Source organism: Neomonachus schauinslandi, chromosome 2 (genome assembly GCF_002201575.2).
Source record: "Neomonachus schauinslandi chromosome 2, ASM220157v2, whole genome shotgun sequence".
Taxonomy (NCBI): Eukaryota; Metazoa; Chordata; class Mammalia; order Carnivora; family Phocidae; genus Neomonachus; species Neomonachus schauinslandi.
Window position 1 is genome coordinate 199,231,410 of NC_058404.1, and position 16,462 is coordinate 199,247,871.

Sequence of the window (16,462 nt, forward strand, 5' to 3'; positions counted from 1 at the left end):
TGCTCTCAGCACCCAGCCTGTCAGGGCTCAGGCCTCGGGGCTCCTGCTCTTCCCACAGCTCCTGCCCTGGGGGTAACCTTTCCACAGCCTTCCTGAATGGGCCCCAGACCCCCACGCCACCCACGGGCTCTGAGGGCCCCCTGTCCTCGCAGTGTAACCCCCTCCACAACCGATCATTAGGCACACAGTAGGCCCACACGTCACACTGGTGGCCTGGGCGAGAGGGGGCGGGGCCTGCATGGCAGGTGCATTTGCTGTCACGCTGGGTATTTCACTCTGCCTTATGGGAGCTTCCTGATGACTCCACACAGGCAGGAGGAGTGTGAGTGTGCGTGCAGACATCACCCAGGTAGGAGGATAGGAGAGGCCGGCTCTAGTGCCCCAGGAGAACATGTGGGTCTGTGAAATGCAATTTTTATTTAAACAACAACAAAACCCCCAATCTGACCATTTTCTTTCTGCATTAGCCTATCAAGTGGGCAGCTGATCTTCCCTCATTCCTCCATGCTGCTTTTCCATGTCCTGGGACCTGTTCCTTTTCCTGGGGTCCCTGGGGTCTCTCTGAAGTCACAGAGTCAGCCAAGGGCTCACTGCTACGAAAGTGGATGAAGAACGTCCGGATTTCCTTTGGGTAAATGGTGACCTTAGTGCCTTGCAGGGGTGTCGAGTGAGAGCTGGAGCTGCCTGAGGGAGCAGAGATGGTCTGTTCCCAGGGCATTTCAACCCAGCATCCCCATCATTCACCGCACCAGCCTACACTCTACTGTAGTTCTTTGAAAAAGGTTCTTAACCACCCCCTCCTGCCAGGACTCCCACTGTCCTGGGCCCCTTGCATTTTGGCCCTACCATGAGTGTAATATATAGGTTGTCCTGGCCATACACGGCCTCATTTCCCATGGGGTGGAGGACTGAGTGCCTAGAGCTTTCTCACTGAAACTGCCTGGTGGGCCTGCTCTTTATATAACTGGGTTCCACTAAATTCAACCTTGGGAGGGAAGCCTCTTCATCGATTCATCCACCCACCCATCCATCCATCCATGATCCATTTGTCCATCCATGAATCCATCCTTCCTTTCACCCATTCAAACACTCATACGTCCATAGACCCATCCATCCATTCATCCACTCATCCATCTATCCATCCATTCATCACTACATTCAACCATCCATTCCCAAATGACCCCGCACACAGGGTTTGTAAAATCCCTTCTACCTGTTCTGGGGGCAGGAGGTGGTTACAGATTCGAGCCCGAGGGTCAGGCAGGTCCTCTGTCTCCTGATGGGGATGGGGGTGGGGGTGGGGCTAGGACAAGCTGATGTCCAGGACGACATACCTACTTCATAAGGTGGCCCTGAGCTCGGGGAGAGTGGGGGGGGGTCACACTCCATCCCTGAGGCTCCCCTCATTCTGCCCCTGACTCGCTGCTCTCCACGGAGGACAGACCTTCATTCAGTGGGTCTGGGGTTACCCCCAGGAGAGCCCCTTTCTCCTCCTAATTGGGAGCCAGCTGTCTACAGGGGACCCAATCTCTTGCATGTGACTTTGCACACAAGTGGGAAGGGAACGCTCTGCCTTGTAGGGGAGGTTCCCCGCCCAGCATCTTCTGTGACAGTGGGGATTCCTGATGATGGGATTCAGTGCTAGAAAGCCACTTGGCTGCAGGCATGAGCCATGGCCCCCAAGATCCATTTTATCAGATAAAGGTGTTATCTGGCCTATTGCTTCTTCCTTTTTCTCCTTCCTAATTCTGCAGACTCCTACTGAGCAGTCTTTGGGGCCTGCCAGGACCTGGGTGGGGCTCTGGGGACAAGAGGGAGGCTGAGGGGCAGCCAGCCCTGCCTTTGAGCTGCTCCCAGTGGAAAGGGGAAGATAAGGTGCAGCTGGAGCTTTGGCAACAGGATGGGTCGGTTCATGGCAGGTGTCACCTCCACCAGGAAGCCCTCCATGATGCCCTGCTGGGGGCTTAATGTGAACACCAACATCACTGGCTGGTGACTTGGCTGCTTCCCCCTCTAGTCTGAGAGCTCTGTGAGTCCAGGGTCCTTACCTACCTTGGTCACTGCTGATTCGCCAGTGCCTGGCACAAGAGACATTTGTTCAGTGAATGAATGGAAGCTCTGGACAGTCAGGCTTCCTGGGTTCAGAGGACGAGTGGGACTGGCTGCTCAGGGCTCCAGGAGGAGTCCCTGAGGAGGCAGGACTGCACTGCAGGCTGAGGGTCTGGCAGAAGGTGGACGATGACTGGGGTTTGGTGGTGGGGTTAGCAGGGATCCATCAGAGAATGGGTGTGGACAGGTCCTGGGCTGGGGTCCATGCCCACTGCGTACCCTGCTTGCTGAGTGACCCTGGCCCCCCAGGGCCTCTCTGTGGGCCTGGGTCTCCCCACTGGGCAGAGAAGGGGATCAGCTGACCATGCGGAAGCAGGACAACACTGAGAGGAGCCCACTTTGTGTGGTGATGGGCGCGGGGCCAGGTTGACATGGGGAGGGAGCCGTGAGTCTGGTTCCCTTGGACACCTGCCCCACCTTTCTGGAGGCTCTGCAGGTGCTCTGTGTGGTTGGAGCTGTAGTTCCAGCCTGGGATGCTCAGGATCTGCAGGTGAAGACGTGGGGGCAGGGTCACGGCTTCTTGCTGCTGGGGGCCTGGGAGATTCTGGGCAGTCTCTGCAGGGCAGACACACAGAGCCAGGACAAGGATCGGGGCCACGCTCCTCCTGCTGGCACCGTGAGCTCGGCACACTATGTGCCCCCGATCAGGTGATCCGGCTCCTGCCCACGTGTGCCCCACAGGGAGACAGCCTGAAGCACCTGCTGCTCCAAGCGCCTCAGGCATCCCCTTTCTTGCATTTGCCCACGGACATCCTTCCGCCTGGATGCCTTTCCTCCCACATGTCCAGGGGCCCAGATCACAGAGTCTAAGAGCTGGAAAGACCCTGAATCTTTAGTCCAGCCATTTCAAAGTACAGATGGGGAGACTACCGCCCAGAGAGGTGATGGGGTTTGTTCCAGATCACAGGGCAGGCTCAGGCAGAGCCCTGATTTCAATTCAAGGTCTGGGATGCAAGCTCCTCCCTTGTTTTGTCATCCCTGGTCCCCCTGCTCAGAGGGCACCTCAGCCCCTCCTCCTCCCAGGAAATGCCCTTTCAACTCTGGGCTCCAGCTGGGGCACCACCTCCTCCCAGTCCCCCGGCCACAGTGATTGGTCCACGCTCAGACCTGGAGCTCCTCTCTGCACCAATCAGGAACTTTCCCTGGGACCTCTGCCCCTGAGCATGGGAAGATTGAGCTCAGTCCTTCTGCAGGGATAGGGTGGAGGAGGGCATGCACTACACAGGAGTTCACAGCCTCATCCCAGTAAGGAGGGTAAAGAAGGTTGCAGACAGGGAGAAGCACAGCTGAGAGTGTGAGGGAGAGGGATGGCTTCATGAAGGTTCCAGCCCCTGAGCGCCAACTGCACCCTGCCCTTCCCGCAGTCATGTGCGTGCACCTCGGGATAGGGTCTCCTGGTGGCTCAGCCAGTGCATGTTGAGTTTCTCTCACTTTCAACCAAGAGACAGCAGAGTGGGGCCAGTGGGAGATGCTGACCTAGCCACGGGCCCTCCTCCAACACGGGGCCATGGCCCTCTGTGGAAAGGGCTCTCAGCCTCCTGGAAGGAACCACTGACTCATCCTGGAGCAGACCCCGACCTGCTGGCCCATCACATTCCCTCTCTGGGGATTGGGAGCCTGCGACCCAGAGGTGGCCAGGCAGGCAGCTCATGGCAGTCCTGCAGGGATGACTGAGCTCACCTGCTCCCCACAGGCCCCCCGCGGCCCTGCCCCCACCCCGCCTGCCCACGCCTCTCGTCCAGCTGCTCTGATTCCGGGAGCTTGTCCACACTCTGCCCAACCAGCTGCCCCTTCAGTGTCTGTGACTTCCAAACAAGAGAACCTCAACTGACACCGCTCCAAGTGGATCCTGCTCTCCTCCAGGCTCTTGGTCCCCAAAGCACAAGGCCCCAGGCTCTTTCCTCAGTACCTCTCCCTGTGTTCCCTGAGCCTGGATGTGTATGAGCATGGCTCCCCAGCGGACAGCTCAGGAGAAATCCTTCAGGGGGAGGCCTGGCCCTTACTCATCCCTGGTGCGCAGCACATGGCAGGCACTCAATACGTGCTTCATACAAGAGTGAGCAACAGCCTGCCTGCTTCTGAAGACCTGGGCGGGCCTGGCTCTAAAACTAAAGCCAGGAGCAATTATAACCACATTCTCTTCAAAACCTCAGCAAGTGAGTCGGACAGAATCACTTGCAGGATTAGTGAGACGGGTACCAAATTGTATCTAGCTGGTTCCTTCCTTAAATGATGCTCCGAAGTACCATCTTTACACACGATCATTGCCTATTGTTTCTCATGTTCAATTATTTTCATACAGACACAGACTGTGTAAGTCAATAGGGGTCTGAGCGGAAGCAATGCCTGAGCTCTGCAGATCAGACCATGGGCTGGATTCACCCTCACTTGGTGACAGCATACCCAGAAGTCAAACAAAACAAGTCTTTAATGTTGCTCTTCTAGGTGTGAAGCCATATATGTCATATTAAAAAAGAAAAAGAGACATCAGAGCAGAAAATGAAGGCTACTCAGGGAAAAGGTAGAGGGTAGATTGGGTGTGAGTCTCAGAAAAGCTCCCACTACCTACATGAGCTTGAGTGAACCCTGGACCTCTTTGCCCGAGTTTGCCCACACCTTAAAGGAGGACTTTGGATCAGAGATCCCTGAGTTCCCTCTGCTCAAAGTTGTCCAGATCACTGGTGGCCCACACCCCTCCCCAGGTCTGCCCCGGCCAGGTGGGCTCATTCTGGGGTGAAACCCCTTACCATTCAGCTCTCTTAACAGCACTAGGGGTCTGTGCTGCAGTAACAGCCCACTCCTCCGGCGCAGGCCCGAGGTGAGAGGCCGGGGTCCCAACAGGAACCAGAGCACAGGGTGGACAACGGAGGTGTCGTTCAGTGTGAGGTCGTATTCCAGAGCCCAGTCAAAGTTGTTCCACAGCCGGCGATGGAGCATGACCTGCAGGCAAGAGCTGTCTGACAGGCCCCCCTCCCACCTGCTCGTGCCCCCGGGGGGCCAGGAGGGCCACTTCCTACCTCCACCTGCCCGTTCCCTTGGCTGGAGACGCCATGTGCCTGCTCAGACAGCAGCACCAGCCTGCTTCGGCCGTCCTCGATGAAGGCGGACTGAACCATGGGGTAGTAATTCTGTGGACACAAACATGGCCAGACTGGCGGTCGTGGCAAAGGAAGGGCAGACCTGCTGGTCGGGGTCCCCCTCTGGCCCCCCAGCCAGCCCCCCGCACGGGCACAGCAACAGCTCAGGGTGCAGCAGGGAGACTATGGGAGAGGCTCTGACGTTGGAGACCAACAGACTGTCATTCACATGCAACTCCACTGCTTCCTGACCATCTGAGCTGGAGACTTAGCCCACTCAAGCCTCAGTTTCCCGACCCATACAATGGGCCCAAAGACCCACTCTGCACATTCCTGCAGGAGTGATGAGGGGCTTTGTGGGGTCCAGCCTGATGTGGGTGCTGGGCCAAGGGTTGCTACAGAGAGAAAGGGCCGAGTGTGGGCTGCGAGGGGGCAGCCACACCCTCCACGCTCTGAGCTCCTGGAGCAAACGTCCCGGGTGGACCCACAGGGATTGTCAGGAGCCCCTGCACAGCGGGGGAGAGCGAGCAAGCAGGGACGAAGGGGCCAGAACTCACAAGCAGAGCAGGGAGGGGACACACCCCTCTGGGCCCCACAGGAAGAGCAAGAACTAATGTTTACCGGGGGCACAAGAAGCCCCCAGTGCGGGCTTCACCTGGATGGTTCCCGCTGACCCTCACAGCCCTGGGGGCCGAGGTCATTCCCTTGATCGGGTCAGCAGGGAGCCATAGGGAGCCGACCCGCTTGCCCAGGGTCACAGGGCTGAAGGCCTAGGATGTGGGAGCTGATGTGCGGCTGGGCACCGGGCTTCCTGCTCCGGCCTTCTGGAAAAGCGCCATCCGGGCTATCCCCGTGGGCACGGGTCCAGCAGGCATCCTAGGGCGTACCCGAGCGATGCTGTTGCTCGTGTGTTCCCGGAAGAGTCTCCGCTGCATCTGGTAGCCGTTGCTGTCCGAGTACAGGACCTGTCGGTTGTGGAGACTGGTGCTGGTCCTCAGGATGGCCTCGCAGTTCAGCTCCAAGGGGCCCACCCGGTACTCCTGCTCGATGCGACGGCAGAGCAGCTCCCCACCATGGCCGACTGGCACGTGGGCGAGCCGCGAGTAGATGGCGTATGTGTGATTCCTGTCCCTCACCTTCCTGGAGCAGAATTGGGAATCGGTGGGTCAGGCTCTGGGAGCTTTGTGGATGCCCCTCCCTCCTCCTTCCCCTTTCCTCCCATCTTCCCTCCATTTTCCCTCCCTCCTTTCCTTTCTTCCCTCCCTCCCTCCCCACATCTTCTTCTCTTCCTCCCTCTCTCCCTTCCTTCCTTTTCTCATGCCCCCTTCCCTCCTTCCGTCCTTCCTGCAGTCAGGCTGAGGGCAGGGAACCTTCCTGGACCATCTTATGTGTTTCTATTAAGTATTACCATTATGGTGCTACTGAGCGTTTTCTTTTGATAAAAAGAAAAATGCCATGGGCTGCAGTCTTCTTCCACCACTTTTTCTCACCAGGTCCATTAATATGCTTATAACACTAGTGCCAGTTATTTTATTTGATAATGCTTATTATGGTATTTGTATATTTGTTTGCATTCCAATTTTGTTCAATAGTGAGTGTGTAAACTGCATACATTAAATAAATGTAAATACTAATGCACTTGGACACCCCCCACGAGGTACAGCACGTGCACTGGAGTCCAGGGCAATCACGTCTTCATCAAGCTCCCATTGAGAATGACCGTGTGCCAAGCAGCGATCCAGGAGCAGGAATCAGGAACACACATGGACCCTGACTCCCTCGTACACGTGCCCACGTGCACCCAGGGAGCCCGAGCGCACCTGTAGAAGAACTGCCGGATCTCCGTCATGAGCTTTCCTGACACAATCTGCATCCCCACACTTTTCCATGGGCGCCTCGCAGTGTCAGTTGGGATAAACACAAAGTTATCAGATATAGGGCCGTATCTCAAATTACCGTTGACATGGTACTCCATGAACTCCTGGGTCACCCGCACTGTGCGGTTACTCTCTCTGCAGGGGCAGGAAAGGGAAAACAGTATTCTCTTCATGCACGTGTGTCCTGAGCATTGTCCTCTGGAAGTTGGCGAACAAGTCTTCTATGCAGACACCCACCTCCACCAAAGCGAAGAAAAGAGACCTCAGCAGAACCTCAGTGACAGTCACGAGGCCGCTCGGTGACACCCATGCACGTGGTTCAGATAAAGTCCACGAGACACCCCCTCCCCTGAGCCAAGTGGCCTTAGATCCTTCCATGTGCCGGGGGAACCCCAAGCAGGAGGGCCACAGAGGCTGCATAACAGGCCCCCGAGAGCATGAGCAGAGGGCATTAATGCTGCCCCAGAGGCAACGTCCCCGGAGATGATGCCCGGTCATCAGGCGGCCAGCAGCACCACCCCACACCTTTCCGAGGGATCCTGAGGAGCACTAGCAAGGACTTTGTCATGCGGACCCCCAGGTGTCCAGATGTCAAGAGCCAGCACCTTCATGCACTTCACTGCCTCCTCCTGACTCCCGAGGGCCGGGAATATGAACCCACTTTGCTAACGAGCCCCGCGAGGCTGGGGGCCCTGATCACTGACACAGGATCACATGTCTGGGAAGAGCCCAAAGCAGGACTCAGGTTCTGTTCCAACAGCACGATCTGGGTTCATTCCATTCTGTTCAGATACTGAGGTTGGGACGGGGGATGGGGGAAGGGTGGGCAGAGACTCAGAGCCCGGTAGACACGTGGATGGTGTAGACATGAGTATGGATTGTACCTCTGTGTGTGGTCTAAGCAAAGGCACAGCCGTGTACCGGGATTGGGGCGTGGCGCTGCCAGGAGCAGAACATGAAGAAATGTCCCTTCCACACCCAACTGGGGGATTTCTGTGCTATGGTGGGGGGCATGGACAGGAAAGCGGTGGGGGGAGCGTCTGAGAAGGGCCCCTCTGGCCCCTCTGAAGAGGCCAGAGAAGATCGTGGTCATTAGTCCGGCCCCAAGCCCTTTCCCTTCTGCCTGCAGGCTGCCCGCCCCTGCTTCCCTTCATCAGCTCCCCCAGGTGCCGTCAGCTAGGGACTGGAGGAGTCAAACTTGCTCCATCTGTCGTGGGATGAATGGATGGATACGTTTCTTTGAATTTAAGAAAGTGGATAAAGTGAATATGACATATTCTCCCCGATCTTCAACATGTCTTCAACACCCACTTTGTCTGTGGATCAACAGCCCTGCAATGATAAGATTCATGAAGGGCTTTCTTGTACTAGTCTAGTCTCAAAAGGCAGAAATAAAGATGGTAACACAGGAAGGGCCTTCACCACCTCCAGGAGGTTCCCCGGGCAGGTGAGGACACAGAGGCAGGTGGGGGGATGACATGCCCACGTCCCAGTGCACGCCTCCGCCTCAGAGGCAGCAATGGCTGTGCCTCACCTCTCCAAGATGCTGTGCATCAGGTTAGTGTCCCGGTCCAGGAACACAGTGTAACAGTCATTCTCCACACGAATTAGGTGCCTGCCCCCTGGACCAGCATGTGTCTCTGTCTTGCGGCCAAAGTTGGAGGTTCTAGCCAGACTGGCACCCAATTGCTTGGTGTCTACTTGGGTCCCCCGGGTGGGCGTGATGCTGTAGTGTCGGTAACTGAGGCCTGGGATTGTGGTCAGCACATGCAAGTTGTAAGCAGGTTGCTTCTCCTTTGATTCCTGGACCTGCAAGGCCAGCAGAACAAAACAAAATGGTGGGTCTGTGTCCTCAGTAACCTGTGACTTGCACACCTCCTGGGCAGGGTGCTCACTACTCACAGGCGGCAGGGTCTTTCCATCATTGGACCCTGCTGAGTTCCCTCCAGGCATCCTCCCTGCTCAACAGGATCCTGCCCCAGCCCCGTCCCCCTCCCTGGCCTCCCCCACTCCTCAGACTCCAGCATCAGCAACTGCCCTCCCTTCTCAGCACCCCTGCTCTCTCCTGCCTCTGAGCCACTGCTCATGCTGTTCCCTATCCCTGGAGGGCCTTCTCTCCAAAGAGAGACCCTATCCCTATCCCTGGAGGACCTTCTCTCCAAAGACCTCTGAACACATCACCCTGAACACATCTTATTTCACAACCTCCCAATTTCCCCAAGGGGGCATTTTCCTGTTCACCCTCCTGGCCTTCCCCAACCCTCTGTCGCCTGAACTGGGAGGGATGGAGGAGGACACTGGGCACACTCAGCCGAGCCCCCCACTCTCCTGGGGAAGCATGCAGCATCTGAGCCCTTGTGGGAACCTTGGGGGCCCTATTAGGAACCCCAGAATGGCTGCACACACCGTCCCACCCAGGCTGTGTCGGACATACAGCAGACACTTTGTCCCTGCCCCCATCACCATCATCTGTCACATTAACATGCGCTTACTTGGTTTCCTGCCTGTCACCCAGGGCGAGAATATGAGTTCCCTGCAGGCGGGGACTTCATGGGCTTGGTTATTAAGGAAGCCCGGCCCCTAGGGCAGGGCCTGACACACAGCAGGTCTCCAAAATATTTGTTGAGTGCATTTACTCTGAGTGGTGTTGCGTGTGGGTGAAGAAGGGGGTGCCAGGGGTTGGGTCTGCTGAAACCAACACCGTCCCGTCTCCCTGCCCAGCTCGATGAACTCCTCCTCCTTCGGCATCAACCAAGGCCTGCTACCCTGGCTCCCTGGGTCATCACTCCACACCACACATGCCCTTTAAGTGTCTGAGCGCCCCTCCCCGTGGTGGCACTGCTGTCCAGGGCATGAGCACTCAGCCCTGGCTGGACCAGAATGCGCCCTCGCGAGTGTTTGCCGAGGAAGGAAAGGAAGACAGACCACACACATCCTGGTATCTGCGTGTGTGGACACAGGCAGCTGGGCCAGCCTGCAACATCAGCGCCTCCACAAAGCGCCCCTCTGAAGACCCCTGAGCGCCTTTCCACAGAAAGTGGTCGTTTACATGAGAATATAAATATGCCCCATGGCCGGGGGGCGAGGAGAAGCCTCCCAACCAGGGCAGACCACCCAGGAGACCCTCCAGGGAGGGGACAGTGGCGGGATGCTCATAGCCCAGTGTCAGTCCCTTGGTGGATCCCACAGGCCCTACTGGAGAAGGGTCCCCAGGGGGCTGTCCCGCAAGTGGGCCCCCAGGGTCACATGTTCACGTGACCTCCTCCCATTTCTGGAAGTGCCCTCCCAGAACAGCTGTCGGCAACAGCGAGCGTGCCCCGTGCACGCTGTCATGGCCATACCTGTGCGGTCACTGGCCGGCCGGACTCGTCTGTGACGTTGACCCTGGAGAAGCCCACAGTCAGGGTGACAAGGGTGGTGACCGTCCAGGCCAGGGGGTTGTAGACCACGGCAACGTGTCCCCCAGCTCCTGGGTCTGCACACACAGAACCGGCCTTACCTGCTGCCATTGGACTCACCCAGCACCTCTGGGGGCCCCTGGCTACGTGGGAAACGGAGGCAGGAGACACAGCCCTGCAGAGCTGCCAGGGCAGCTGAATATAGGGACCAGTGGGCTAGTGCGCTCCTATACCCAGCAGGCCCCATACTCTGCCCAGGGCTCTGTGTCCAGTCCCCAGGCAGGGGAGGATGGAAGGGATCACTCCGTGTCCCTCTGGACAGTGAGGGTCCCTGTGTTCCTGACACATCATTCTCTGACAGCCCCACTGGACTGACTGACCAGGGAACTGAGGCCCGGAGAAGGACAGTCACCTGCCCAAACTGACCCGCCACTAAGGTGTGGCTCCCAAGTTCTGAATGCTTGGCACTGGGAAGGACTGGAGAATTCTCAGAAGGCTGGAGGGTCCACTCCAATCGCCTGGCCCAGCGTTTGAGCCCCAGCGATGTGGCCCTGGGTCCCATGTGTGTTCCGTCCTTTACCCCCAGGAAGGTAAACTCTGGCCATGTCTGATGATTCCTGGACCCCTGAACACATCACACACTTTCCAGCCCCCTGCCCCTGCCCGGCCTGTTCCCTGTGGCTGGGACACCTTTCCTGACCTCCACCCGTTCACTGCTCGGGCAAGCCTCCCTGCTGAGGTCATGGGAATGGACGGCACCACCTGGCAGGGAAATCAGACCCCGGGTCCAGCTCTGCCGCAGCTGTCTCGCCCAGCCAACCCCAGGGTCTGTGGGCTGGGACTGTGTGCTGCGTGCGTGGTCCCCGGGGGCCTTCCCGGTCTGAAGGTCAGACGGCATTGCACACAGACACAGAGGGGAGGGACGAGCAGGCCAGGTGAGCAGGGAGGTCAGATGTGAGGGGTGCACCATGACAGAGTGCAGGCTGAGGTGGGAGCTGGGGAAGGGGCAGCAGGCCCTGTGCTCCTGACATCAGGCACAGGGAGGGAGGCCGAGGTGTCCCGGCGCTCCGAGGACTTCCTGGGTCACAATTCCTCGGCTTCACGCTGGCATGATCAGTTACTCCACACGTGTGAACCCTTGGCTGTCAAAGGGTCGGACATCGGCACCCAAACTGAGCTTAGGAGGGAGCTGGGGAATCCAGGCTGGGCTCAGGTCCCCGAGGACACCTGCATCCTCTGCAATACTGAGCACAGTCCCTGGGTTCAATCCCCGCTCTGTTCCTCGCTAGCTGGATGACCCTGGGCATGTCCCCAACCTCTCTGTTTCTGCTGTGTCCTCAGCTACACAGTGAGGAAAATAGCACCCCTAGCTTACAGACTCTCCGCGCACTGCAGTAAACACTGCGGGCTGAGCTCTGAGCAAATTCCATACTGAGTTGGCTCACGTGGTAACCTCCCCATCTCCCCATCACAGACAGGACAGGGAGGCTCCCAACAGTCAAGGCACATGCCAAGCTCAGACCAAGGGTCCGTGGTGCACAAGGCATGTGGCTGCAGAGTCTGAGGCTTGGGTTGGTCAGGTCCACCCCGAGACCCACGGGCTCTCTGCTCAGAAAGGGTCAGCCCCCCTCCCACAGCGGCAGGGACGTGCCGTAGGGGCCTCGCTTACCTGTGAAGGCAGGGGTCCTATCCTGGGCGATGGAGGCCATCAGTTCGTGCACACCCTGCATCCCTGACCGCAGATTCTTCACGTACGTGTCTCTCACCTTGGGGGTCTCGGTCCCAGTGATGGCGTGGTGGTGCTGCACCTGCATCCCGACCAGTGGGGGACACGGGATCAGGCCTGCCTCCCACACCACCTCCAGGCGCCGGCTCTCCTTCCCTCTCACCAGCTGCTAGTGGAGCAGCTGAGGGTCCCTAGCCCATTCCAGAACAGGAAGTTGAGGCTCAGAGGGACTGATGACCTTGCAGAAGCCCACTGAGTCCCCTAACGTCTGAAAACAGACCTCTGCAAGGGACCCGCCCCAGCTTCACCTCCACTGTGCAGTGTTCCTGTGAGTGCCACTGGGATTCTCCAGGCACCCTCCACTCTCTGTACCAAAATGGGGGTGGGATGAGCTCCTTCCCCACAGGGAAACTGAGGCCCCGCCAGCTGAAGCCGTGTGTCCCGCTCACTCCAATGGACTCTAAAGTCTATCCATTTCACCCCCAACACGGTGACACGTTCTGCCGTCAATGCCCTTCCGGTGAGTGTGCCAAGGCCATGGCCAGCATGGCCCCTTTCTGGCTGGGTGATGACAAGTTACAGGATTTCTGGGGTCTCAGTTTTCCCGTCTGTTCAGTGGGGGACGAGTGGAGACAGAAAATTGGGAACAACTTGCTATGGGGTTATGCCGAGCAGGTTCTGTACATTCTCACATTCAGCTGCCCCACCATCCTGGGGTGGGCACGAGCTTCTCACTGTACAGGGAGGGAATTAGGGCCCAGAGAGGGAAGTCCCAAGCCTGAGGCCACACAGCGGAGGGGGACTGGATCCACACAGGACTGTAGACACCAGTGCTTCTCTTCTTTGCCCTTTGCACTCTGGGTAAATTTGGCTGTAAAGCCACTGAAGCCACCAGCTGAAGGCTGTCAGACCATGGTTCTAGCCTTGGCCCGGTGTCCACATGCGCCTGCCATGCGACCACAATGTCCACATGCGCCTGCCATGCGACCACAGGCCCCCTGGGTGTTCTGTTTGGAAAGTGGACCTTTAGTGACCACGGGCTGGGGAAGCGCACTGCACGGGAGGTTTCCAACCCGATGGTGTTGCTGAGAGGTGTGCCATTACCTCGGAGACTGCCCAGCGGAGCTGCTTGAGCTGTTTCAGGGCCCAGTCCAGGTCCAGGTGCTGGTGGGGGGCGGGCCACACGGAGCGTGTGAACATGGACTCCCCGGCGTACAACAGAGCGCTGGCTCGCCTTGCCAGCCTCTTAAGCCTGCTGCGGGACGTGTAGAAACCGGTCCAGGCCTGAAATGGACCTACAGAGGAGGGCTGGCAGTTGGCGTGAGTCTCCCTGGCCTGGGGGCTTCCTGAGCCCAAGTCCCTGTAGACCTGGGGAAGCTTGGGCCTGGGGTCTGGCTCTGCCTGGGTCACCTCTGGAGGCAGCCACTCACTCCTGCCCCGGCCAGACCAGGAATGGCCCGGGGATCCCAGGGAGGGGCTGGGGTAGGTGTGAGGATCAGGCTGGGCTGGACCAGGACTGGGATGGGGGCCAGAGAGCCCAGGGTGGACCTGGGAAACCTGGAACCGCCTGTGAGCCGAGGGCCTGGGAGACCTCGGGGAGGAGAGGCGGGTGGGAGCCAAGTAGGCAGCACCCAGCTGGCACAGGCCCTGAGTGCTGGCAGAGACCTCTGTATGCGACTCAGGGGCAATGGGGAGTCCGGGACAAGCCTGCAAGCAGTGGGGTTCCACTGGCAGCCCAGAGAGGGGGGAGGGGGAGAGCCCAGGGATCCCGTAGCTGCTGCGCTGACCCACACACATGATGCCTCCTGACCAAGGCTCCTCGGGGGCATGGGGGCTGGGTGCCCCCCCGGGGAGGGGGGTGGCTGGGTCTCACAAGGTGTTTGACTTTCCCTACTGCTCTGGCCTCCACCCAGGCTGAGCAGCGTCTCCATTCCCTGACCTTCCCCCGCACGACCTGAGCACACCAGGAAGGGTAGCCCCCCCGCCCCAGGAAAGGAGACCGTGTGGTCCACAGCTCCTGCAGCAGGCTGAGTGTCCTGGTCAGGCAGGGGCACTCCGCAGCCTAAGCTCTAAATCCCCAGTGACTCAGAGCAGGGACCAGGGCTCACCGCACCTGTCCAGGCTCCCAAGAAACGTTGTCTTGCTGGGGGGCTGCACCAAGCCAAGCCCATTCAGAACACCTGCAGGACATTGCCCTATCTCCTCCCTCTTTGGTGTAGCCCCGCCCACTTCAGCATAACCCTGCCCACACCCACATATCCAGCTCTGCCTGGGCTGTAACCACGCCCACACAGAGGAGCCCTTGAACTTCACCTGTAACCTCACCCACATCAATTTGCCCCTCCCCCCTGACTATAACCAAGCTCATACTCTTGTAGCCCTCCCACATGAAGGCAGCCAAGGCCTCCTGGATGTGGAAATAGGAAGCTACAGAGCCATTCTGTGAGTGTCCCATCAATCCTAGGATGTCTAGTGGGACAGAGTATGGGGGGCAGTGGGGGGCATGGCCAATCTCAGCCCCAGTGACCCTCACAAGCTCCTCAGCAGGGCAGAGCAGACACTAGGTGGGCGCCCTCCGTGGCACCAGATTTGCACCCCAACCTGCACGGGCTCATACCTGAGGAATAGGGCAGGAAGTCTTGGTGATCACGGACGTGCCAGGTGACATTGGTATCGTGCAAGGCACCGAAGTATTCAGCCAGCGTGGCGTACTCCACAGTGATGCCCAGCTTGGATGTATTACTGTTGATGAAGTCCAGCAGATGGTCCATGTTTTCGAACTGCAGCAAGGCGTTGAAGAACTGTTTGTCACACCCCTGCAGGCCGGGACACAGCACAAAGCCTTGGAATTCCGGGGCAGAGCCCAGCCCAGGTACAGCCCAGCCCATCCCTCAATACCCCCATCAAGGGCCCTCCGCTCTCCCTGGCAGAAGCCCCAACCAGCTCCCAAGGGCATTCTTTGCACCTTCCTCCCTCCCTCCCTCCCTCCCTCCCTCCCTCTTTCATTCCTCCCTCCCTCCCTTCCTCCCTCCTTCCTTCCTTCCTCCTTCCTTCCTTCCTTCTTCCTTCCTTCCTTCCTTCCTCCTTCCTTCCTTCCTGTTTACTTTTTTCGTTTTAAAATCTTGTTAGTTTTAAATCATGCTGTACGTTACATCTCCAGCACATATTTCTTATATAACTGGAAGTTGGTACCTTTGACCACTTTCGCCCAGAGCTTCCTCCCTCACCCCCCAAATCCGGGGACTACAAAACTCATCTCTTTTCTCTATGCTTGATGATTTTAGAACCACATTAAATGAGATCGTGTGGTACTGGAATTCTCTGTCTGACTTATTTCTCTCCCTGGAACTTTTTTAAAGACCAACAGTATTACTATTCATCAATATCATTATTTATAATAGAATGATAATCATGAATAACAGGGATAACAGCCATCACCCACGATTACAGACCTTCTATGCACCTTGCCACGACTCAAGATGTAAGAAGACAGGCTACGGAATGCCCTGCCGGGTTCTGAGCACAAATACCCATCCCCATCCTCGCTGCCCTGTTTGTTGCTATGCAGCGTTAGGATGATCCCTTGACCTCTCTGGTTCTCAGTTCCCTCATTTTCAAAATGGGATCCCAGCAGTGCCTGCGTCCCAGGCCCATGGGGCAGATTAAGTGGATGAGACAAATATATCACATAGAAGGAGCCAGGTGCCCTGGAGGTGTTCAGGGAAGGTTAGCTCTGCACGTGATGGTGAGGAGGAGGAGGACGTCCCGTGTCTGACACCGTCAAGGGGCATGCCTCCTGTCAGTCTCAGATCAAGCCTCTGAGGCAGGGCCTGTCATGATCCCCACTTTAGAGATGAGGAAATTGAGACCAGAGGGGCTAAGGCACACAGTGACGGAGCAGGGGGCCAGGATTCCCGTCCCGGCCTCACACCCCAACACGGTGATAGGAAGAGGAGGAGGGAGGAGCTGAGTGGAGCTGGGGGCTGGCATGGGCCAGGGGCTGTATTTCAGGTGGGAGAGGCTGGGGGAGTCCTGGGAGGTGGGAGGAGCTGGAGGAAGGGGTGAGGCTGTGTGGTGTGCAGGGAAGAGGCACTGGCCCGGGGCTGACGATGGCAGCCTGGCCCGGCCCCTGGAAGAGCCTGCTTGGGTGAGACTGGACTGTGTTGGGGACACTGGGGCCTGGGACCCCGCCTTACCCAGGGCCAGAGGAGGTGTGATGTCCGGAACCAGGCGGCCCGCTCCTTCACATTGTCCACAAGGAGACTGACATAGTAT

General features: G+C 58.0%; 1 protein-coding gene across 1 annotated transcript in view; it reads right to left on the reverse strand.

The window, feature by feature from the left end:
* MAN2B2 (mannosidase alpha class 2B member 2) overlaps window positions 1–16,458 on the reverse strand; it is a gene marked incomplete at its 5' end in the record, with an annotated part of 34,154 nt that extends 17,696 nt beyond the window's left edge. Inside the window, 11 exons of the mRNA XM_044913114.1 lie at window positions 2,527–2,664; window positions 4,857–5,049; window positions 5,127–5,237; window positions 6,074–6,326; window positions 7,007–7,198; window positions 8,598–8,872; window positions 10,405–10,538; window positions 12,131–12,269; window positions 13,292–13,482; window positions 14,805–15,003; window positions 16,384–16,458. Coding sequence (XP_044769049.1) covers window positions 2,527–2,664; window positions 4,857–5,049; window positions 5,127–5,237; window positions 6,074–6,326; window positions 7,007–7,198; window positions 8,598–8,872; window positions 10,405–10,538; window positions 12,131–12,269; window positions 13,292–13,482; window positions 14,805–15,003; window positions 16,384–16,458 — 1,900 coding nt within the window. The remainder of the gene's footprint in view (window positions 1–2,526; window positions 2,665–4,856; window positions 5,050–5,126; window positions 5,238–6,073; window positions 6,327–7,006; window positions 7,199–8,597; window positions 8,873–10,404; window positions 10,539–12,130; window positions 12,270–13,291; window positions 13,483–14,804; window positions 15,004–16,383) is intronic.
* Window positions 16,459–16,462: the final 4 nt, after the last annotated feature.